Source organism: Perca fluviatilis, chromosome 2, assembly GCF_010015445.1.
Source record: "Perca fluviatilis chromosome 2, GENO_Pfluv_1.0, whole genome shotgun sequence".
NCBI classification, from domain to species: domain Eukaryota; kingdom Metazoa; phylum Chordata; class Actinopteri; order Perciformes; family Percidae; genus Perca; species Perca fluviatilis.
Genome location: NC_053113.1, coordinates 23,424,343 through 23,448,014, shown reverse-complemented (window position 1 = coordinate 23,448,014; position 23,672 = coordinate 23,424,343). Strand labels below are relative to the sequence as shown.

Here is a 23,672-nt window from a genome sequence, read left to right as displayed (position 1 = left end):
AGGGAAACCTTGTGCATCAATATATTTATTACATATACATATATATATATATATATATATGTACATATATATATATATATAGAAACCAGTAAGCTACTATAATACTGGAATGCTAACTATCCCTGTGCTTTCTGTATGTCAGTTTGTGGTAATTTGATGAAACTTGTGCACCATGTTAGCACAGTGACACAGGACCCCTCTACAAGACAGGGCCACAATATTACACAGGAAACCAGTTGATATTATCCTTTAGTGGTGCAAATTCCCAAACAAATAAGCAAGTAATGAAATTACCAAAAATCAAATAACAGCAGTTGCCCACTTTTTTCAGTTGACCTCCCAGCTTGGGAACCGCTGTCCTAACCTAAGATGTTCAATAAATAATATATGAATACCAAGATAAACATACCAAAAACCAGTGGTAGAAGTATTCAAGTATTCATCTTTTTCTTGAGTAAAAGTAGCAATAACGCAGTACCATGTACTCTACTACAAGAACAAGTTAAATGTAAAGTACTAATGGCCCATTACAGAATAATAAATAGTATATTAGTGGATTATAATTATTGATACATTAATGTGTACATTACTTTATTTCATTTCACAATTATTTATTAGTTGACTATAAATTGTATTAATAATCTGAATCGGCAGAATACTTAGTAACTAAAGCTATCAAATAAATGTAGTGGAGTAGAAATATAAAGTAAAATGGAAATACTCAAGTTAAGTACAAGTACCGCAAAATTGTACTACTGTAAATATACTTAGTTACATTCAACCAATGCCAAAACGAGGACTTGGGAACTATAAACTCATCTCTGAGTACTTCGAAAAAATGAAGTCACATATGATCGTGCCTTCCCCCCTAGTTTTTGGACTGGTTTAATAATTTTACAAAATTGATAAAGCAAATGTATCAATCAAGAAATTGGCAGCTATTACATATGACGTCATGTGCAGAACTCACGACCTTGGTCAGAAAAAAGGGGCGGCCTTTTGATTACTGCCTTGTGTGTAATTTGAAAAATACATTTATTTATTTTTATAATTATTTAATTTTTTACACGTGGATTGGGAACGCGTACCAATACGTCCATAAAATAATGCAAATGTTGCTAACCAACAGGCTAACGAACACTTTAGTCTTTTGTTGAGAGTGCTCCTCCCCACCCCCTTTTTCCTGTGTTACTCCGCTGTGGCGGAAGTAAGTCGTATCGCTAGGGCCTCATCCTTCCAATGGCGACTGCAAACAGGCTGAATAGAAAGCGGGAGCAACCGTGGAGGGGGTCAGAGCTGTGTAACCGAAATTAAATAAATATATCCTATTCTCTGTAGTCATAAAGTTAGCCTAACATTTGTTTCACCTCTCCAAATCACGACCGATTCAATGGCCAAACATCGGAACATTTCGCTCCTTGAGTCGGGTAAGCCGCAGAAGTAAACCCACAATTAATAGCTTAATTTACAACGATATCACTCGTGCTAATTGATATCCCAACTGCTTTTCTCACGGTTTACTGCCTCACTGTTCAATTTCAGAGCTCTATTACTTGATTTCTCGTTTTCTAACAACGGGTCCATGTCGGAGAGCCGCTGAGGTGAGCTGGCGTGCTTTGACTGGTACAATGTGTAGTATTTCTGAACAGTTGACTAGCTAGTTTATAATAGAGTTGATAGAGGCAATCTAATCTGAATCGACTCTTTTGATCCACTGCAGGTCCTGGCGAGCGAACTAGAGGAATATCAGGTGTGTATCCCTGCTGCCTCTGCTGCTTGTTAACTGCTAGCTGCTATCCGTCGGTTTTGCCTGAGTCTGGGCATAAAACTTGTCTCACTCAGTCGACTTTTTATTACCTCTGTACGCCTCACTCGTTTGACATCACCCGGCTTTATTTACTAGCTAGCTCAATGTGTTCCTGCTGCTGTTTTCTGTGGTGACTCCGCTTTACCAAACTCTGTTTTCGACAGCTCTTACCCGGGAGATTGGATTGGCTGGGAAACGAGCACCCGAGAACATATGAAGATGTGGTGAGATTTAACTTATATCTGTTTGGTTCATTGTCGGCGGTTGTTATTGTCCCGTGACAGGGGGACTCTGTGTCCATGCTCTGTTCTTGTTTACGGTCTTTGTTCTTTCCCCTGCTAGACTACTGTTGGATTTTCTTTAGTTGGGATGATTTATAAGGTCACAAGTTGTTCCCACTGACTTAATTTGTCAGAGTGAACTATGTGGTCAGTCAGAAAACTATATTTGGTTAGAGGGTTTAATATTATTTAGCCCCGACTGTTGTACTGCAGAAAAGGTGGGTAGTTCAGCTTCTTGCTACGTCGAGACGACTCCACCGGCCAATCGGAGACCGAGATGCGCTGTCTCTGCGTTATTGTGCTTGTGACCTGCGCTGTGATTGGTCCATAAAAGGAGAAAGTTTTACATAAGAAGCCACGCCTTTCAGAATATGAGTTGAGAAGCACATGAGGGTGTCAGACATGTATTCTGACAAAACAGTTTAGGCAGTCTGCAGTCCCCGGAATATTACATATAACTAAAGACCACACTTTGTCATAAATATAGTCTAATTACCCATTATGTATATAGGTCTCAAATCAAGAAATGCACAACATATATGTTGTGGTGTGTTGGTTGCTAGTTTTCATATGAAGCAAACTTTACCAGACTGACCAGATACAGAATCCTACATTACATACAATCCTACAAAAATAATTTACATTAGGACAACTAACAACAATTTTTATTGTAGATAAAGCTGTTGATCATTAAAAAAACATTTTTAGAAACCACTGAATTATGTCTATCACAAGTTCTAACAGCCCAAGGTGCCATCTTCAAATTGCTTATCTTGTTTAAACTTACAAGAAAGCGTTTTAGTCTCCTAATTGTTTATCAAAATTGTTTTAGATTCAACCTATTGTTGATCTGTATTCAGTGACTCTTTTTGTATGCCCTGACAGGTTGCAGCCAACAGACATATTGCACCAGACCATTTGCTACGGATATGTAAGCAGATTGGACCAATTCTTGACAAAGAAGTGCCATCATGTGTCCCAGGTGTACACTCTCTCCTGGGGTCTGGAAAGCAGTCAATGCTTAGGACCACAAAAGGTACAAAATCTTCAAGGCGTCTCTAAGTAGTTCTGTGAGGCGAAATTTATGAGCCTTTTTCTCCATACTCTCTATGTAGTGGGAATTCTACATGCCTCTTGCACTGATAAATATTGAGTTTTACATTATATAAACATTTTAATAGTTTGGTTTGTGCCATCGCGGGAACTGATACAATCCTCTTCCCACATGCAACTGGTAATCAGCTGAATCATTCTGTGAACTGTTTGTTTTTCAGACTGTGACAATGTGCGGTTTAATACTTCATCATATGCAGCCCTTCACAGGGGCAGACCACCAGAGAGGCCTTTTAACTGCAAGAAACCTCCACACCTAGGTACGCCTGGCCTCACTCAATATTCCTCTGTTGTGTGTTTAAACAAAAAAATGAAATGGATATGCTGGACATTGGTCCATGTGCTTGGCATGGAATTGCTTGGCAGTGCATTTTCAAATGCCTCTCCCCACCAACCCTGCATGTTATATGTGTGCTGACAAGTTAGTTGTAAATGACTCAGTTTTCCAATTGTCCAAATTTTGTCAGGCTATTGTTGTCGAATAACAGTTTGGTGCGCTGCCATGACTTAGCCAGATTGGTCCCCATAATGCAGTCTGTTACATCGCAGTGCTAGTTGTTATAAACATAACAATTATATTGATCATAAGTCATCATTTCATCTATCAATGCTTTACCTGCTTGATTCTTCAGGATTTCCAATGATTCCTTTTTGCTGAGGCGTTTTTATCTCCTACACACTGCTGCAAAGATTCTTGTTACGCCTGTTTGCAATCAATGTTTTCTATTTAAAACCTTTCTTTAGGGAAAATAATACACATGTTGGCCTTTTGGATTTTTTGTCTTTAACTGTTGATAAAGCCACCTTTTTAGAAGACATGCACTACAAATAGGCCTCATGATATGCACAAAACAGCTTCACTTTGAGGCAGTGAGAACTTAAAGCAGATGAAAACATTATGGATGGTGTACTCGTTTCTCTGATATTTTGTTGTTTCCCATAGCAACAGATAGAAACCAGATGCATCGTACTTCAGAGCAGCAATGTTATTGTTTAGAGATTGGGATAGTAGTTTTGTTTCATGCTATTGATGTTTAAATCAAATTCATGTAACTGACATGATGAATTTGAAAAGAGAGATAAAGCAAGGGACAAACTAAACTGAAACCTAGCTGTATCTGGTGCTTTATTTAGATGTGTAAGATTTATTGGAAGACAGTGTATTTACATGCTTGGTTGAGCCCAAGAATATCAGCCTCTTGTATTTTCATATATTTAATTTCATCCCGTGATGATAATGCCCCTCCACTCCTGATCACATTAGAGTAAATGTATTCCACGGCCACTGTATTTTTGTTTATCCCAGTCTTGTTGCAGCCCAGTAATTTCATCACTATATTCTGACAATTGGCATCTTATCAACAGTGAAGGTCCATCGAGGGAGAGAGCTGACAGGAGTGCAGCGCTTCAGCTCCATCAATCCTGTCAGCAACTATGAGCGCATGCGGCTGCATAGGCGGATCCTGGGGCATCTGTCTGCAGTGTACTGTATCGCATTTGATCGCACCGGTCTCAGGATCTTCACAGTAAGATGAAACTTGTCAACATATCCCCCTACTCAAAAATAAACCCCTATTTAATGTGCGGGGATAAGAGTGAATTTAATTTAGCTTTTGCTCTTCTGAAACACTGATTAGCACAGTGGGAAAACACAGAATTTGTAATGCTGCACATTAATTCATTTGACACTCAGCTGACTGACTGTACATACTTGATGTTCTGATCAGATCAAAGTTGCTTATGTCATAGGAGAGTGTTCAAGCGCTCGGCCACCATCTTCTAATGTATACCAAAGTAGAATGTTAAAGTATAAGTTTTTTTTGTTGTTGTTAGGGCTCAGATGACTGTTTGGTGAAGATTTGGTCTTCATTTGATGGAAGGCTTCATTCGACGTTGCGAGGACACTCGGCAGAGATCACAGACTTGGCGGTTAATTATGAGAACACCCTTATTGCCGCGGGAAGCTGTGACAAGACCATCCGTGTGTGGTGCCTTCGTACCTGTGCTCCTGTGGCTGTGCTGCAGGGGCACAGTGGATCTATTACCTCCTTACAGGTAAATGGATCTCTTCATGATTATGCAAAAGTATTTTATCATTTGAATGAGATTAGAATCATCCCCTTACTCTGGGCATGCTAATTGTCTGAATGACCTCAGCAAGAATTAAGCAGATATATCACTGCTATCAAAGCAAAAGAGCAAGATTCGTGAATACCTTTTTATATTTTGAGTATTTGTGACCATACCAGCTTTCATAATTCCATTGTGAGGTACTTTTATTGTACTCAACCTCATTATGCAATACTTTACTTTTTTCTGGGATGTAGATCTTACTTGATATGTTCACATTGAAGTTTGCAAAGTTTTAAGTTAAAAAAAGAAATGCGAAGTTAAAGCAAATCATTGTCAGCTTCCATCTGCTGTGTAAATATTTTTAAAAGGGCCAAAAAGGATAACATTATTAAGAGTTTCTATAACTTTGGTACATTGTGCATCACTTTCTGCTTCCACCTATGGCAGAATTTGTTATTTTAATGAATTAATGTTATATACCGTACTTTTGTAATGGACCAGGGGCTTAAAACATTGGGTGGCAGAATATGTTTTTGCTGCATTGACACTCCCTTTTAAATAAAACAAGAAGAGGAGGTGGTAGCAGGTCTGGCATGTCTTGCTTTATACTAAAAATATAGTTTCCATCAGCCTTCATTGCATCTTCTCTTTATCGCTATGACAACTTTCCTCAGCTAAGTGTAAAACATTTTTGCAAGATGCTAGGTGGATGGAAACCTACTATGGTTTCTATACCTACTGTTAGCATTGTTGTCTATCCTCTGGTCTTGTTGTCTATAACCTGTATGGCATGTCTTGGCTTTTATATAATTTGAGTAATTCAGATGACTTATCTGTGAATGTCTTGTGTTTTCAGTTCTCACCGTTTGCCAAGGGCTCAAAACGTTACATGCTGTCCACTGGAACAGATGCTACTGTCTGCTTCTGGCAGTGGGATGTCAACAACATCAACTTCAGGTGAGTGCTGCTTTAAATGATCATTTAAATGTGTTTTAAAAGTGACATTTACAATTATTCAGTTATAGTACTTAAAATAATAAATACTGGTAATAATACTTAATTATTATGTTTTTATGTGTATTTTTCTCACGTTTTTGTGTGTTTATAAGTGAACAATGTATTATGGATTCAAAAGAAACATTAACATTGCTTAGCCTAACAAGCCAGACCCACATCAAGATGTTGGGTCTGGGAACTCACCATTGGCAGGGCTCAATCCGAGGGGCGGGATAAACGGCTGTCTTTCAAATTCCCTCTCCACGCAATAGGATAGCGCTACAACCAACCAGAGCAACGAAGAAGGTAGCGGAGCTAGTTGATAGATTAAACTTTTGCCCTATCCCGTCGGCAAAACTCCAAACACATCTTCCTTTTTTAAGAATGACTTCAGTGCCGTTCTTTGTTCTTTTCTCAAAGAAAAGCTGAAATCCAAGTCTTCCAGAGTCCGATTCTCTTCTGATTCGAAAAGGCCGAAAGACTGTTCGCCAGCAGCAGCAGCCATCGTCTTTGTTTTCAAGTCGCAGGGAATTTACGCGGAACCGTCGTAACTCTGTCGTCATTATGTTAAGCCCGCCCACCGACTCTTTACACGATGTGATTGGCCCGGCTAGAGTTTGGCTTTTCTAGCTCGCAAGCCAACGGAGAGCTGCTAGACGACCCTGGCTGCAAATTACATTTGCTGGTGATAGGGTGTGTCTAGATTTGTAGGCTAAACATTGTTGATATTTGAACAAAACATAGTTTTGTTTGTCTATCAGTTGAACTGACAAGACTTTTAGCAAACAGTTTAACATGCTTATAAACTGTAGGTTTTTCAGTTCAATAAATCGTTATTGTCCCCAGAGAGCAATTCTGGTGCAGCATAAAAAACAAAAACGCATGGGAAAAATGTACTGTTCATATAAACAAAAACAATGCAGTCATTAAGTTTGCAAAGTGCAATGAGTTTAAAAAGAAAAAAAAAAAGGTGCAAGTAGTAGAATGTACAAAGTGCAACAATAACAGTTGGACTCTAGTTCATAATTAATGGCAGCAATTACCTTACGAATAAAGGAGCCTTGAGCTCTTGAGCCCAGGGACCCTATACCTCTGCCCAGAGGGCAGAAGGTGGAACTCCTGATGCAAGGGGTGGGATGGGTCAGCCAAGATGGATGTGGCCTTTCTGACCAGGTGTCTGCTGTACAGAGTGGAGAGACTGTGCTGGGACACCCCTGTAATCTTAGAGCAGGTGTTAGGTGTTCACCACTCCTGTATCTTTGTCTTAAGGGGGATTTATGCTTCTGCGGAGGCTCTACGCAGAGCTTATGCCGCAGCCTACGTAAGTGGCCTGAAGTTTATACTTGTGCGCTGGTGTCTGCCTCGTTCTAGTGTACCTCTTTAAGAGAGTAGCAGGGCAGGCATGTGTGTGTATGCTGGGGAGTGTGTGGTCGAGTGAGAGAGTGACATGGATTAGCTTCGGAGCGAGTACCAACTCTGGAGGCATAGTGGGAGAAGTGTCTCCCCTGTGCTTTCTGACCACGATGGGAAAGCTGTAGCAGGAAAAGTTAAGCATCTCCTTGATTTCATGTTTGAAGTTTATTTCAGACTGGCTTTCAGCAACAACAATTGAGCTGACCAACAACCATGTATTTACAAATCATATCGGCAGTCTTTTGTTGTCGTTTATGGAAAGGAGAACCTGGGAATGAGGAGATAATGAGGAAATGCAACGCTACCAAGCCACAGCCAAGTGGAGTTGTTGCGGTCTGCGTTGCCGCGACGTGTAGTTAAATTTTTTTGAGAGGTGCACGTAAGGCTATGGCATTTGGTCCGAAGCTACGCTAACCTACCTACCTATGTATCTACGTATGGCATGGATTTAACAAACCAGCAGATCAGGACAAAAGTTTAAAACTGTAATGTTATATAAATGGTAGTTGGATATGGCAGTTCCTTTCATGGAAATCAGCAATAGGCCTACAGCAAACGCTGGAAGGTGAACCAAACTGGGTTGGCAGTCTTTTTTTTCTGTTCCAACACAGGCTTCTATAATATTATAGCCCCTTAATGTAGCTGCATTCAAAGAGCCTGCTTTACTTTAATTTACAAGCATCTACTTGTATAGTAAGCAACCAGGTTAAAGTATAAAACAATGAAACTAAGATGTTAAGAGATACTTGAACTAAATGAGTATTAAATGATATCTGCTTTCGTCAGATTATGTTGATGAAACTTATCTGACAAAGGAATGTTAGACCGGCATCTTACCTATTAATCACATCTGTCATCCTGAGGTTAAAATGCCGGTTAGGTTAGATTAAACTTTAATTGACTTTTTTGTTAAGTAAACACTAATTATAAAGGTCAGGACTGGTACTACTGTACATTGGTTAAACTGCTGGTTGCCAATGGGCATGTATAGGCAAATGATGTGGGCAAATGCTCAAGACAATTCTTTAAATCTGTAAAGCCCGCAACTAAATATTTTGGTTTTTCACATGTGAAAATCCTCTTTTCCTGTCAGTAAAATATACTCTATCACTTGTGTATAAAATCAGTAACATTTTCTATTTTATCGTTCAAGTGATCGGCCACACAAATTTACGGAGCGGCCGAGGCCAGGAGTTCAGACTGTGTGTTCCTCATTCAGTCCAGGTAATTAGTCATTTTAGGTAGACTTATTTTGAATGTTAATACTCAGTGCGTTTACATGCAGTAAACGGGGGAAGAATTGGAAGAATGATGGGAGTAACTCTACCTCCGGTTCAGTAGGTGGCGCTCTGTCAATGTACAACTGGCCGGAATAAGGCTTTTTCTTCCGGTTGACCTTTGTCAAAATCACAACAACTTGAAAGCGGGAAGACCATGGACAGCTTTGATAGTATTTGCCAAGTCCTCATTAGGTTTAAAGGTTTAAAGCTTGTGGTGTTGCTGTTTCTGGCACTGTTGCTTCCAACTGCTCTCTTCTATTCCCGGGTCAAAAACCACTGCGGAGTGGGGAGGTGCAGCTTAACATATGAAGCATGCACAGACACGTAACCTGAGCTTACCCCTGTTAAGGTGTATACATGCACAAATACCTCGGTTACTAAAGGAGTAGGTCTGGTTTTTCCTTAACCCGAATATAATCGGGTTTTTAAACTGCATGTAAACGCACTGTTTGTGGTAAACAAACCTGTATGTGTGCTACTTCATGTGTTTAAGCATACAGTTCTCAGAATTATCATTTAGCTAGCATATAATTATTACCGACATAATAGTTAACTTCTGATTTTTATTTCAGGTGGGATGTTCTTAGCAACAGGAAGTACTGATGATGTCATCAGAATATATTACTTGGGAGGCGGGAGTCCAGAAAAGATATCAGAGCTCCATGAGCACACGGTGAGAACCCTCTCGAAAGCCAAACTCTGATGTGCAGCATGTTGCATATACAGAGAACATATTGATGTGAACTTTCAGCTGCATTATCTGGTTCAACATATTAAACACTCACATGATTAAATTTAAATTAAACAATTTACTAATGATTACTCTCCATATTTCTGCCCTCTGTCCAGGACAAAGTTGATAGCATCCAATTTTGCCACTCAGGTGAAAGGTATGGTAGAATCATTGTACTTACTCACCATTTAATTTTATTTATTTATTTTTTATAGTAGCTATTATGAATTAAATGTAATGGTGTATAAAGTGATGATGCAAGGTGTTTGGCGCTGTCCTGTCTCAGGTTTGTGAGTGGAAGTCGAGATGGAACAGCACGAATCTGGAAGCTCCATCTGCGGCAGCAGTGGAGGTGCATCCTGCTCAACATGTCTGCCACTCTTCCAGGGTAAGAGTTGTACACCAGTGTGGATTCTTTGTGTAGACTCCTTTTTGACGTCTCTCTCAAGAAGAAATAGCGAGTTGAGGATATACGCTGTATAAGCAACAGGCTATGCAAGAACAACGTTCTCATTTTCTGTAATAAAAAAAAAGTATCTGGAAGATTTGCTAAATTATGAGCAATCATTTGTTCCCTTGGCCACCTCAAAGAGCTGTGACTTTTACCAATACATTAATCCCCCATCCAAATTTACTTTTAAAAGTGTATTATTAGAATAAGTACCCTGGCTTTATGTTGTTTTGTCTGATAAGATGTGTAGACCTCTGTTGTTGCAAAGTATTTTCTGGACAGTTTGTTCATTTTTTTTAATTAAATATTTTTATTAGTTTTCACACTTAACAACAAATATAACAAGGATCCACCATGAAATACATTGAAGAAAACAAATCAACATACCAACACACTACAAACAAATAAACCAAAAACAGCACTGGCTCAGTTACATACATACATACAGTGCCTTGCGAAAGTATTCGGCCCCCTTTAACTTTTCGACCTTTTGCCACATTTCAGGCCTCAAACATAAAGATATAAAACTGTAATTTTTTGTGAAGAATCAACAACAAGTGGGACACAATCATGAAGTGGAACGAAATTTATTGGATATTTCAAACCTTTTAAACAAATAAAAAACTGAAATATTGGGCGTGCAAAATTATTCAGCCCCCTTAAGTGAATACTTTGTAGCGCCACCTTTGCGCCATTACAGCTGTAAGTCGCTTGGGGTATGTCTCTATCAGTTTTGCACATCGAGAGACTGACATTTTTGCCCATTCCTCCTTGCAAAACAGCTCGAGCTCAGTGAGGTTGGATGGAGAGCGTTTGTGAACAGCAGTTTTCAGTTCTTTCCACAGATTCTCGATTGGATTCAGGTCTGGACTTTGACTTGGCCATTCTAACACCTGGATATGTTTATTTGTGAACCATTCCATTGTAGATTTTGCTTTATGTTTTGGATCATTGTCTTGTTGGAAGACAAATCTCCGTCCCAGTCTCAGGTCTTTTGCAGACTCCATCAGGTTTTCTTCCAGAATGGTCCTGTATTTGGCTCCATCCATCTTCCCATCAATTTTAACCATCTTCCCTGTCCCTGCTGAAGAAAAGCAGGCCCAAACCATGATGCTGCCACCACCATGTTTGACAGTGGGGATGGTGTGTTCAGGGTGATGAGCTGTGTTGCTTTTACGCCAAACATAACGTTTTGCATTGTTGCCAAAAGTTCGATTTTGGTTTCATCTGACCACAGCACCTTCTTCCACATGTTTGGTGTGTCTCCCAGGTGGCTTTTGGCAAACTTTAAACGACACTTTTTATGGATATCTTTAAGAAATGGCTTTCTTCTTGCCACTCTTCCATAAAGGCCAGATTTGTGCAGTATACCCTGATTGTTGTCCTATGGACAGAGTCTCCCACCTCAGCTGTAGATCTCTGCAGTTCATCCAGAGTGATCATGGGCCTCTTGGCTGCATCTCTGATCAGTCTTCTCATTGTATGAGCTGAAAGTTTAGAGGGACGGCCGGGTCTTTGTAGATTTGCAGTGGTCTGATACTCCTTCCATTTCAATATTATCGCTTGCACAGTGCTCCTTGGGATGTTTAAAGCTTGGGAAATCTTTTTGTATCCAATCCGCTTTAAACTTCTCCACAACAGTATCTCGGACCTGCCTGGTGTGTTCCTTGTTCTTCATGATGTCCCTGCGCTTTAAACGGACCTCTGAGACTATCACAGAGCAGGTGCATTTATACGGAGACTTGATTACACACAGCTGGATTCTATTTATCATCATTAGTCATTTAGGTCAACATTGGATCATTCAGAGATCCTCACTGAACTTCTGGAGAGAGTTTGCTGCACTGAAAGTAAAGGGGCTGAATAATTTTGCACTCCACTTTTTCAGTTTTTTATTTGTTAAAAAAGTTTGAAATAGCCAATGAATTTCGTTCCACTTCATAATTGGGACCCACTTGTTGTTGATTCTTCACAAAAAATTACAGTTTTATATCTTTATGTTTGAGGCCTGAAATGTGGCAAAAGGTCGAAACGTTCAAGGGGGCCGAATACTTTCGCAAGGCACTGTACGACCAAAAGTTATACAAATAATGGGAAATCAACTATCTCTTATCAAGAATCCCTGTAGCAAGATGGCAGAAACATCAGGCTCCAAATGATTCAAATATGGCTCCCAAACTTTGAAGAATTTATTTGACTTTGAATGTAACATGTATGTCAAGTAGTCAAGTGGTACTAACCCAAACAGCACTTTATGCCAACCCTTAACAGTTGGTTCTTTTTCGCTAATCCACTGCAGTAAAATGTTCTTCCTTGCAGCATATGTGAGAATACAGTACAGTCTCTTATTTGCCGACAGTACATATCTGGCTGGGAGGCCTAGAATGAGAGACTTTGTGTCCATCTGCAGCTTCAAGCCTCGTATCGGTTCCATTTCTGATAAAATATTAAGCCAGTACCTTTTGTAGTTTGTGGCAAGACCGAAGACAATGAGATAAAGTTGGTACTTTATCTCTTTATCTTTACCTCTGTTTTACATTTAAGGCACATGGGTGAAAGAGTAGGGTTGAAATAATGTCTGCGGTTTGGGGATATATGCATTCGGTGTAGTTTGTTCATTTTCAAACTTGGAATAAATCCAAACATTCAGGCCTTATTTCACTCAGTCATACATAATCCATACATACAAAATGTACATCACCTATCTAAAAACCTAGATATCAGTCTACCCATACTTTTAGCCACCAAAAAAATGGTACCACCCAGAGCTTATGTCTGGCCTGAGAGGAACTATGAAGGACCCTCACTGGTTTCTACAATTGGCTTGTCTGCCAAAAGCATTTTTACGGCCTATTACATTTAACAATCAAAGTACAAGAAGTTTTTCCAGCTCTTTTATCTCACTATTTTCAGTACATCTATTAAATTTGTGTTAAATTAGCATCACATAGGTTTAGTTGTTTGTTCATATAGCTGAGGAAGTCACACTCAGACCCCACTAAATGCACTCAGTCTGTTTAATATTTGAGATTTAGCATGCATATTGCAACAGGAAACAAAGGGGAAATTTGTGGAAAACTTAATTTCTAGAAATACAGCATCACATACAAGCTTCCAATTTTTCATTTGTGTTAAGGAATTAATCAACTGTATCACTATTACATTATATACATTATATATTTTGAGAGGTGCAACATGTAGTGTGTGTATTTTTTAATGTGATGGATTTTTTCCTCTCTCAGTGTTGAACCAATGAGTGAAGAAGAAAGCTACTTCAAACCCAAAGTCACCATGGTAGCGTGGGATCGCCATGATAATACAGTCATCACGGCTGTTAACAACCATCTCCTCAAAGTGTGGAACTCCTACACAGGACAGCTGCTACATATCCTTAAAGTAATTATGCAGAATGTTGTGTTTCTCTCAGTAAAATATAGAGCAAAGTGGATATACAACCACCTAATTTAACCTCCACAAATGGACTAATTTAATACCAGAGACTAACTTGAACATTGTTTTCAGGGCCATGAGGCTGAGGTGTTTGTCCTGGAGCCGCACCCTTTTGACCCCAGGATCATCCTGTCTGCTGGCCATGATGGGAATGTCTTCATATGGGATCTGCTGCGAGGGACAAACACACAGCACTACTTCAACATGGTACACAGACACTTAGCAATACATTTAAATAATGTTAAACATGACAGTTCTGCAACATTATGAAAAAAAAACACTCATTTAGAGACACACCATAATACACAACATGACAAAGACAGCAGTAAGCAACACCTTATTTAGTTTAGTATGTATTTGTCATCGGTTTACCTCAGCGTCGCACAGTGTGCCTTCAAGTGTTTTCCATCCTGGAACTGTCCTTCATTTCTCCTGAATCTGCTACTTCAATGTTTACAATCCTTTTTTTCTTTACATTTTTTTCTTTTCTTCACTTTCCATCTATTTGTGTGCTGTTCGACGAGTCTGACTGCCTAGTTATTGTGTACTTTTTGTTCTCTCTGCACAAAGTGGGTAAAAAAGGATGAAACAGAATGTGGTGTGTGTGTGTGGTTCTTTTTTTTATTTTTATTTTTTTTTTATAAATCTAGCTTGAGGTCCTGCAGCATCTGAAAGGAAAAAAAAAATATCATGCAAGGAAGTTTGCCTCCCTAGCTAACGAGTTTCTATACCTGGGGGTGATTTTGTGTTTCTCATCCAGATTGAGGGCCAGGGTCATGGAGCCGTTTTCGACTGCAAATTTACCCCTGATGGCCATCGTTTTGCCTGCACAGACTCCCATGGCCATCTGCTGATCTTTGGCTTTGGCAGTTCAAAGCCATATGAGAAGGCAAGTATAAATCTCACATGTACATTTAAATCTTTACACAAACAATTTGTCATTGTAGCCAGATGAAAATATACAGTTATGCCATTTTAAGGATACTTGTTACTCCTTTAAATACACAGTATAGCATTTTCCAGATTAAGAAATTGTTATAGCCCTTGAGTTGGGCATCCAAAAATAAGTATGTGAATAATCCCACAAGACACGAATCTAACAAAAGCTGCAGGCTGAAGCAATATCTTAAACTTAATCTTCCTCTTTCTCCTTCTCCACACAGCTTCCAGACCAGGTGTTCTTCCACACAGACTACCGACCGCTGATCCGGGACACCAACGGCTTTGTACTGGATGAACAGACACAGCAGGCACCCCATCTCATGCCCCCACCCTTCTTGGTGGACGTGGATGGAAACCCCCATCCACCAAGGTAGACATGACCTTCTTTCAGTTAAACAGCATACAGTCTTTAGTCATTACCTGTGGGCTCAAATTATTGAATGTTCGATCCATGCGAGTTCTTGATGCCCTAGGCCACTATGAAAAACAATACTAAATAAGGTAGTGCAGTTAAAAATGTTGGTTTGACTAAGTAATCGTTAGTAAGGGTCAGTCAGCTGTGTTCTATTTAAAATCTATCTTGATCAACTGACGCAATGTTTAAACAATGTCTTTACTTGTTTTTCAGGTACCAACGTCTGGTCCCAGGCCGGGAGAACATTGCTGCTGAACACCTGGTTCCTCAGCTGGGATATGTAGCCACTAGTAAGTATGGAACCAACCACACACAGGCCTTAATTTGAACATAATTAGCTTGTTTACCGAGGAAAATGTTCTTTTTGATATATAAATCACAAATCCATTTTCACTGCTTTATCAGCCAACTAGAAATAGGAACATCTCAACCATATCTTTACTGCTGCAATGTCTTGACAAGCTGCTGTAAGTGTTTGACCTGTGGGAACCTCTGCTACCATCCCACTAATGCTCTTGGTCTCCCTGTGTGATGACATCTTCAGGTGATGGCGAGGTTGTGGAGCAGGTGATCAGCCAGCAGACTGCAGAGCACGATGAGGCTGCTGCGATAAGACGCAGCAACCTTTTGGACGAGGCCATCCGAAATCTCCAGCAGCAACAAGACCGGCAGAACCCGCCTGGGACAGAGACAGTGCAGGGGGCTGGAGCAGGACCAGAGGGGCAAGCTGAGCCACAGGGCCCAGCCTTGGCACCAGCACCAAGCACACCACGCAGAGGTAGCAATACACCACCAGTGTTTTATGGCAGGGATCTTCAACAGGGGGTCCCTGACCCCTAGGGGGTCCTCAGAGTCACTGCAGGGGGGCCTCTAAATTATTATGTTTTCTAATTTAAAAAAAAATAAAATTAAAAAGTCCTAAAATGAATCCAACATATTATTATCAAATATGAATCCCTACTGATGATAGGCTTACTGGCCTATAGGTAACCCTAACGCCATCCCCAGATACAGTGTAAGGATTCACAGTGCTACCTGTATGTGTAACATTAAAACATGATTTATAAAATCATGTTAAAAATGATTAGGCTATTTTAAGAGCTTAGTATTCTATGCAAACATATGTATAAAGGTTTTAGGTGGCCCCACAGGTTTTTGTAGGCCCAGTTTAATATTCAACTTCATTTTATACAATTTATGTAGTAGGGGGTCCCTGCTCCATCTCTCTTTCAGTTAAGGGGTCCTTGGCTTGAAAAATGTTGAAGACCCCTGTTTTATGGGATTGTTTTGGCTGGCATATTGATCCAGTGCGCTGTTGGAGGCTAGCTGTGTGATTTATTTATTTTATTTTATTTTTTTAAAGCAGCACATTCATTTACTGAAGGTTAATATTTCCTTCAATACAGTGTCTGTGAATGATCGAGCAGACGTGCAGTCACCCCCTAATGTGGGTCTGCGCCGCAGCGGACAGGTGGAGGGTGTCCGGCAGATGCACCAGAATGCTCCTCGCAGCCAGATGGCCACAGAGAGAGACCTGCAGGCCTGGAGACGCAGGGTGGTGGTGCCTGAGGTGGCACCCAGCAGCTACAGGTACCTGAGATAACAATATTAGCTTTACCATCCACAGCTGCAGACACAGCATGTGTGTGACTGGAAATGTCTGTACTCTTTGGGGTGTTTTATATTAGACTATGTTTCTAATGTGACACTGTTTACATGAAGAAAAATGTATGTATGTAATGTATTATTTTTTTATCTAAATGGAAAATGGATCCTACTCTTTTAGATCAATATTGAAATGATATCCAACAGAATTCAACATTTTACATGTTCATGTGAAAAAAACCAAAAAAAACCCACTTATGTCTATTTGTACCCATCAAGCAACAGAGAGTGGTTTACATACCTAATGAGATTTTACAGCATTTGTTTTGCTCTAAATTTTGTTACTGTTAATTTCAAACATGATGGTAATTGTTTTTCAGGGACCAGGAGGGAATTCGAACAGCCAGAGGAGATGAGGAGGTGGTTCTGTACAATGCAAAGAAGAGACGCATTATCTACAGCAGCTGTCGAGTAGGTTTCTTCTTCCTTTGCTTCAATGTAGGAAGTCTTAAATGGCAATTTGAAAAATGGTTTGTGTACCCACATTTTGTGAATAATCATCAGACAGTATGTACTATATTGGCATTTAACAGCGTATTCATTAAAGCTGTTTTGTTGGATGGTATCAAAATACTATATATACTAAGTATCTTCTCTATGCCCCCTGTAGGATTGATTATTTATAATCAAAGATTCAGAATCAGAATACTTTATTGATCCCCTCAGGGAAATTATTTAGTTGCAGTTGCTCACAGTCACATTTAAGGTAAAATAAGAGTAAGAAAAGAGCAAGTCAATAAGTGTATACAGTAAATTAGTAACATCTACAATAAGACATACATAAAAATGTTAAGTATTGGGCGCCTGGTTAGCTCACCTGGTAGAGCGGGCGCCCATATATAGAGGTTTACTCCTCGACGCAGCGGCCGCGGGTTTGACTCCGACCTGCAGCCCTTTGCTGCATGTCATTCCCCCCCTCTCCCCTTTCAAGTCTAAGCTGTCCTATCCAAATAAAGGCCTAAAATGCCCCAAAACATAATCTTAAAAAAAGAAGAAAAAAGTTAAGTATTTACAGACATAAATAAAAACGTTAAGTAGAAGTGAGATTAGGTTAAAAAGATTTTCAATGGATTGTACAAATTATATTGTAGTGCAGTGTACAGTACGAATAGAAGTAGCAGCAGTGAATAAATAAATAACACTGAAATAATTGAAAATAAAATTGAAATAATTGTCAGCGTTTTTCTGCTTATTTTTTCTCTGTTCATGTTATCTCTGTACAAATTGTTGCACTGGTGTTGAGTCAGCCCCATCTGTCCCCTCAGGATGATTCAGATGATGAGCTTCCCACTGCGAGGCGAGCACACGGCCGCAGCGACTTGCTTGAATTCATCGACTTGTCATGTGAAGAGGGAGAGGAGACTGCAAGTTCAGAGGTACACACTGAGGTATCGCATTCTCCACCCACCTGTGACTTTGGTAAAAGTGTCATTTACATGCACCTGTGGTCTTTTGGAGGGGTTTTTAAGCAGATTCCTATTTTTTATTTTTAATCTGCCCAGGACAATGATTTGGATGGCAGTGAAATGGATTCCTCCAATGACGAGGAAGAATGGAATAGTGACAGCTCAAGGTATACAGTTTTATAAACGAAGGTCACATATTGTACTACTGGGAGTCATCCTTAGAATTTGTTTGAACTTGTTTAGAGTACCAGATAAAAGGGTTTTCCTGAATTACAAAAATGACAATATAGACAGAAAAGTATTGACTTTATTTTTTAAACATTGTGTTACTCCTTTGTGTTGTCTTAGGTGGCAATCCCCACCCATCTGGTACCCCAAGCAGGTTAAAACAAATTACTTAACTAAGTTTTTGTATTGCCTGTTTTCATATATGTAGCTTAAAATTGTAATGTCATCATAACTGCTTTTGATTGGACAGCCATACGTCCAGCGAGTACTCTGACTGGACGGCAGATGCTGGTATCAACCTGCAGCCCTCCACCCCCTTGTCGTCACGGAAACGGGTGCAGCGCAGACTCATCAGCTCGGAAGAGGAGGAGGAAGAGAATGAGGAAGAGGAGGAGAAGCAGCAGAGTGACGAGGAGGAAAGAGCTGGCAAGAAAAGCAAAGGGAAGTCCAAGAAAGGAAAGTACAAGGCACCCAGGGTGAGTTGTTAAACAGTGCAGACAGTATACTCCAGTATCCAACCTAATCCTGATGTGTCACTGTCTGAACCCTAACTGGTTAATCTTTGACTATTTCTGTCAGTGAAGAAATCTAATGATGAATTTTGTAACCTAGACTACTCACATAGAGTCAGGGATATTCGGCTTTCGGGTCAAATTTCAGGATGAACCTAAAATCCGCTATAACCTTTACAGGTGAACTTAATGTGACCTTCTCTTAACTTTTGAATGTGCATGTCCAACAGTTAAATTTTTCAGTACGTTCTGCACAACTTGCTGTTCTCTAACAAGGAGCTTAACGGCAAAATTTACAACAGGTGTTTGATCCATGAATCGACCAATACATTTCCTGGTTCAATTAGAATTGGTATTTAAACAGTCCTCCTCATCATTCTGTTCACATTCTGACATCATGAGACCAAGACGACACCTAACAATTGATCAACACTACCTCGCCATTGCGAGGCTTCAAACAGGATGTTCTCAGACGGAAGTGGCCACTGAGCTAAGAGTGTCATCAGCAGGTTGCAACAGAGATACAGAGAGACTGGAAGAGTCGCAGAAAGGCATAGCAGTGGACGCCCATTGGCCACATCTCACACTGATGATCGCTTCATTGTGAACCGTGCCCTGCGGAACCGGATGATGAATGCCACTCAACTCCAGGCCCATTTAAGGGAGGTGAGTGGCACCCAAGTGTCACATCAGACCATTCAAAACTGTTTACAACAGCGTAGTCTGCGTGCTAGACGACCTGCAAGGGTACCTGACCACACCACCAGGCGCAGGCGTCATCGTCTTGCTGGACGAGGGACCAGTGGGCCTCAGTGCTGTTCTCTGATGAAAGTCGATTCACGTTGCGCAGAAATGATGGCCGCCAACGATGTTGGAGACGTCAAGGAGAGCGCTATGCATCAGCCACTGTTGGTGGTGGTGTTACAGTGTGGGCAGGTGTGTCTGGTCAATACAGAACTGCCCTACACTTTCTGAATGGTACAGTGACAAGCCCATGCTACATGAATAACATCAGTAATCCAGTCATTGTGCCCCTGCATGAACAACACAGGCCTAATTTCATCTTCATTATGACAATGCTCCAGCTCATCGAGGTGGCATCATTAGGGAACGGCTGCTGCAGACTGAGGTACCTCAAATGGAGTGGCCTGCACTTTCTCTATGGGATCAGCTGAGTCGCCGTGTTGAGGCCCGTAACTCTGTACCCCCAGAACCTCAATGACCTGAGGGCCGCCCTTCAAGAAGAGTGGGATGCCATGCCTCAGCAGATAATAACTCGACTTGTGGACAGCATGAGAAGTTGTTGTCAAGTAGTAATTGATGCTCAAGGGCACATGACAAGTTATTGAGACATTGACATTTTTTTTGTGGTATTCCCACCACTTTCTTTTTATTTATTTTTTTTAGATGAGGAAATCACCATTGGATGCTTATACTTAATGCCCTACTTTCATGATATAATACCACTGTAGCTTGAACGTTTTCCATTTTCCGTAAATTTCACCCAAAAGCCAGATATCCCTAACTTTTTGTGAGTAGCGTATATTGTAAACCAGTTCATAATTACTCACTTAATGTTTTACATCTTGGTGCTCCAATCAGCGTCCAAAGGTCAGACCATCCATCAACAGAGAAGTGTCCAATGAGTTCAGACCCTCACCATGGATCACTGATGTCATTCCCAGGAAGTCTCCTTTTGTTCCCCAAATGGGCGATGAGGTATGGACATTATAGACATTAATGAGAGGCACTTTACAGGACCGTGAAAAAAGGAAAGTGAAAGGACGGACAGTTCTTAAATATACAGCCACTGTGTATTTGTAGTCTAATTTACTTTTTGCAAATCTTTTTGCAGTTTACCAAGGGTCGTCATCACCATCCTGTTTCTCATCATGTAGAAAAGTTACTTTCTAAGCTCTGAATCGCTCTGTGTCTGTCAGGTAATCTACTTTCGACAAGGACACGAGGCCTACGTCGAGGCGGTGAACCGTAATGAACTGTACCCCATCAACTTAGACAAACAGCCCTGGAAGAAAATGGAGCTGCGGGTAAGACAAAGACAAAAGAGAAGATCATAAAGTGTTCTTAGTAGAAGCGTTTGGGAAAAATACCCAGAATTCTAAAGACACAAAATCTTCACTGACGTTATGAAAAATACTGAAAATCCAGGTGATTTACAACATAAGAAGAAATCTTGGATACAAATTTCCTGTTTTTTTTTATTTTGCAATTTAAATGTGGACATTTTCTCCAAAACTGAACCCGTAAGTTTTGCTTCGTTTTTTCAAATGTGTTAATCAAAATGCAAATGCTGCTGTATATTTTCCAGGACCAAGAGTTTGTGAAGATAACTGGGATCAAATATGAAGTCTGCCCTCCAACACTTTGCTGTCTTAAGTTGACTCTTATTGACCACGGAACTGGCAAAATATCAGACAAGTCGTTTTCTGTCAAGTAAGCAGCATACACTCATACACTGGCTCTCTGTTGAGACACACATTACATATTGTTGCATTTCTTACTCTCATTAGTAACTAGTGATGCACCGAAATGAAAATTCTTGGCCGAAACCGAAAACCGAAAAAAGAGGAAACCAAGACCGAAAACCGAAACCGAAACACCGAAAGAAATTAAGCCAATTATTAGTACCATTGCATTTATGGCTATGACTGTGTACTAACTTTACTAAAATCAAGGCATTGCAATTGTATAAAAAAAATATTAAAGTTTAATTAAAAAAATATCTAGCAGAAATATGGCTACAATCTGATAGTCACATACAGTATACAGTAGCCTAAGAACAGAATAGCTTACCTATTGTTATTATTATTATTATTATTATTATTAATTGAGGCACTTTCTTGCAGGATTTCACTGAACATATCAGACAACGAGGGTGCATGCCCCTCATCTGGTGCAGCGAGACAAGTCTTTTTTCTGCGCTCTGATCTCCTGGCGCTGGCGCTGCTCCGTCTCCGTCTCCACGCGGGTTCTCCGCATCCATCGCGGCCTGGATCATTTCTCGTGCGCCTTGCTTTATTTCCGCATCCAAGTAATGGTCTTTATAACGCGGATCAAGTACAGTCGCGATGAAGTGCAGAGGATCCGAACAGATCTCACTGAAACGTGTGCTGACAGACTCTAAGAGCGTACTTTTCATTGTTTTCACTCCGTGGTCCGTCTCAACCTCTTTGCTTAGGAGACGCTTTGCAGGTGGATCGGGTACTGACACACGTGCAGGTCGCGTTTTCTGTTTGCGTCATCACAACATTTTCGGCCGTATTGTTTCGGTGATAAAGGTATTTCGGCCGAAAACCGAAAATGCCATTTTCGGCCGAAAATTTCGGTGGCCGAATATTCGGTGCATCCCTATTAGTAACCCAACATGAAGATACTGAATGAGAACTGAATGTACATGTATGAAGATTCCAAAATTAGCTATTTATTATATAGCAATAATAATGACTACATTTAAGTGTTGGGTTGCTATTATGATTAGGATAATACGCTCTATGCTTATCATATGCTTATGAGGATAAAAATCAGTTTTTGGCTTTTACATGCTTGCTAAATTTCTGGGACTTTGTTTTATGAAATTCATGTGTATTCATCATTATGATTCAGCATTAGTTTCCGAAGTCTTGAATGTTTATAGTGCTTGTGACGCTGATTTCTCCTTCAGGTATCACGACATGCCAGATGTGATTGATTTCCTCGTGTTGAGACAAAGTTATGACGAGGCGCTTCGTAGAAACTGGCAACCAAGTAAGTTTGTGCACCTTGTTAGAGATGTTAAATGTTTGTTTTGAGGCCAAGTAGCATCCTCCATGTATCTGTTTCATCAAATTTCAAATACTGAAGAAAGGTGCTCCCTAGTAGTGAATTCGATAACTTGGTCAACATTTCAGATAAACTATTTTGTACTCTTCTGGGGAGCACTGTGAGAATTATTCTTAATTTCTGCATTTCTGCTTCTCAGTGGAGGTGCTGATGAATGACGTTTTGTTGTTGCTCACATACATCCTGTTTTAAATTATTCATCAGTACAGCCTCTTACACCACATAGATACTGTGGCTTTTTCCTCCATCTCCTAAACTGGTTTACACCTTCTCCTGTGCAGACGACAGGTTCCGCTCAGTGATAGACGATGCCTGGTGGTTTGGGAGCATCGTCTGTCAGGAGCCCTACCAGCCTGAATACCCTGACAGTCTCTTCCAGTGCTTCAAAGTCAGGTGGGAAAACACACATGCTGTCATGATGAGAAGGTAGCTGGAGATAAGGAGTTTGTGGTGCTAGCACCAACACCGAATATCAGCTAGTTTCTAAGACATAGTGCTTTGATACTGTCACTATTTTGAAGCAAAGCTTGGAGACTGTATGCCTTGCCAAACACTAGTGAATGAAATTTGTGGCAGACATTTTGGATTGCCTGCCTCTCAAGACTGCCACAATGGCAACAAGGAGTAAATACAATGGATTTCTTTCCTGAAAGTGTATTTGACGCGTTATATCTTTATCTTTTCGGATATATTTAGATGTACTTTTACAGTGAACAGTGTATCCAATTGGTCAGTCTATGACTAGTCTGTCTGTCCCCTAGTGGTTATTAAGAGGCATGACGGTGTCATGTCTACAATACTGTGTGTTCTGTAATGACAAAAACATATGCATTAGTAGTTTTTAATTAAACAAAACAGAAACATCTTTTTAATGACCGCATATTAATCTCAACTAAAACCAAAAAATCTTTAGTACTCAGTGTGCACTCAAGTATGATAGTTGACTTTGGCAACACGTGTGTTTGTGTTTTCATCAGATGGGACAACGGGGAAATAGAGAAACTGAGTCCTTGGGATGTGGAACCTATTCCAGATGATGGTAATTAAGACTTTCTACTAGCTTATTG

At 40.2% G+C, this 23,672-nt stretch overlaps 1 protein-coding gene across 7 annotated transcripts in view; it reads left to right on the top strand.

Annotated features, from left to right (window-relative positions):
* The first annotated feature begins 1,183 nt into the window (after positions 1-1,183).
* The window catches only part of brwd1 (bromodomain and WD repeat domain containing 1), a 37,012-nt gene continuing 14,523 nt past the window's right edge, over positions 1,184-23,672 (top strand). For 3 of the 7 annotated variants that reach the window (XM_039792823.1, XM_039792802.1, XM_039792813.1), the window contains exons 1-30: positions 1,190-1,427; positions 1,543-1,601; positions 1,721-1,750; positions 1,972-2,031; positions 2,974-3,124; positions 3,363-3,461; positions 4,567-4,727; positions 5,035-5,256; positions 6,131-6,231; positions 8,837-8,907; positions 9,536-9,636; positions 9,813-9,853; positions 9,983-10,084; positions 13,390-13,543; positions 13,670-13,804; positions 14,358-14,486; positions 14,761-14,909; positions 15,168-15,244; positions 15,499-15,732; positions 16,361-16,544; positions 16,940-17,030; positions 17,885-18,007; positions 18,122-18,192; positions 18,504-18,729; positions 20,368-20,484; positions 20,706-20,813; positions 21,095-21,219; positions 22,448-22,530; positions 22,887-22,998; positions 23,583-23,644. In XM_039792823.1, coding sequence (XP_039648757.1) covers positions 1,391-1,427; positions 1,543-1,601; positions 1,721-1,750; positions 1,972-2,031; positions 2,974-3,124; positions 3,363-3,461; positions 4,567-4,727; positions 5,035-5,256; positions 6,131-6,231; positions 8,837-8,907; positions 9,536-9,636; positions 9,813-9,853; positions 9,983-10,084; positions 13,390-13,543; positions 13,670-13,804; positions 14,358-14,486; positions 14,761-14,909; positions 15,168-15,244; positions 15,499-15,732; positions 16,361-16,544; positions 16,940-17,030; positions 17,885-18,007; positions 18,122-18,192; positions 18,504-18,729; positions 20,368-20,484; positions 20,706-20,813; positions 21,095-21,219; positions 22,448-22,530; positions 22,887-22,998; positions 23,583-23,644 — 3,415 coding nt within the window. In that variant the 5' untranslated portion in view covers positions 1,190-1,390. Of the gene's footprint in view, positions 1,428-1,542; positions 1,602-1,720; positions 1,751-1,971; positions 2,032-2,973; positions 3,125-3,362; positions 3,462-4,566; positions 4,728-5,034; positions 5,257-6,130; positions 6,232-8,836; positions 8,908-9,535; positions 9,637-9,812; positions 9,854-9,982; positions 10,085-13,389; positions 13,544-13,669; positions 13,805-14,357; positions 14,487-14,760; positions 14,910-15,167; positions 15,245-15,498; positions 15,733-16,360; positions 16,545-16,939; positions 17,031-17,884; positions 18,008-18,121; positions 18,193-18,373; positions 18,408-18,503; positions 18,730-20,367; positions 20,485-20,705; positions 20,814-21,094; positions 21,220-22,447; positions 22,531-22,886; positions 22,999-23,582; positions 23,645-23,672 lie in introns of those variants that run through there. The other 4 variants (XM_039792791.1, XM_039792782.1, XM_039792841.1 and 1 more) reach the window with 4 other exon arrangements.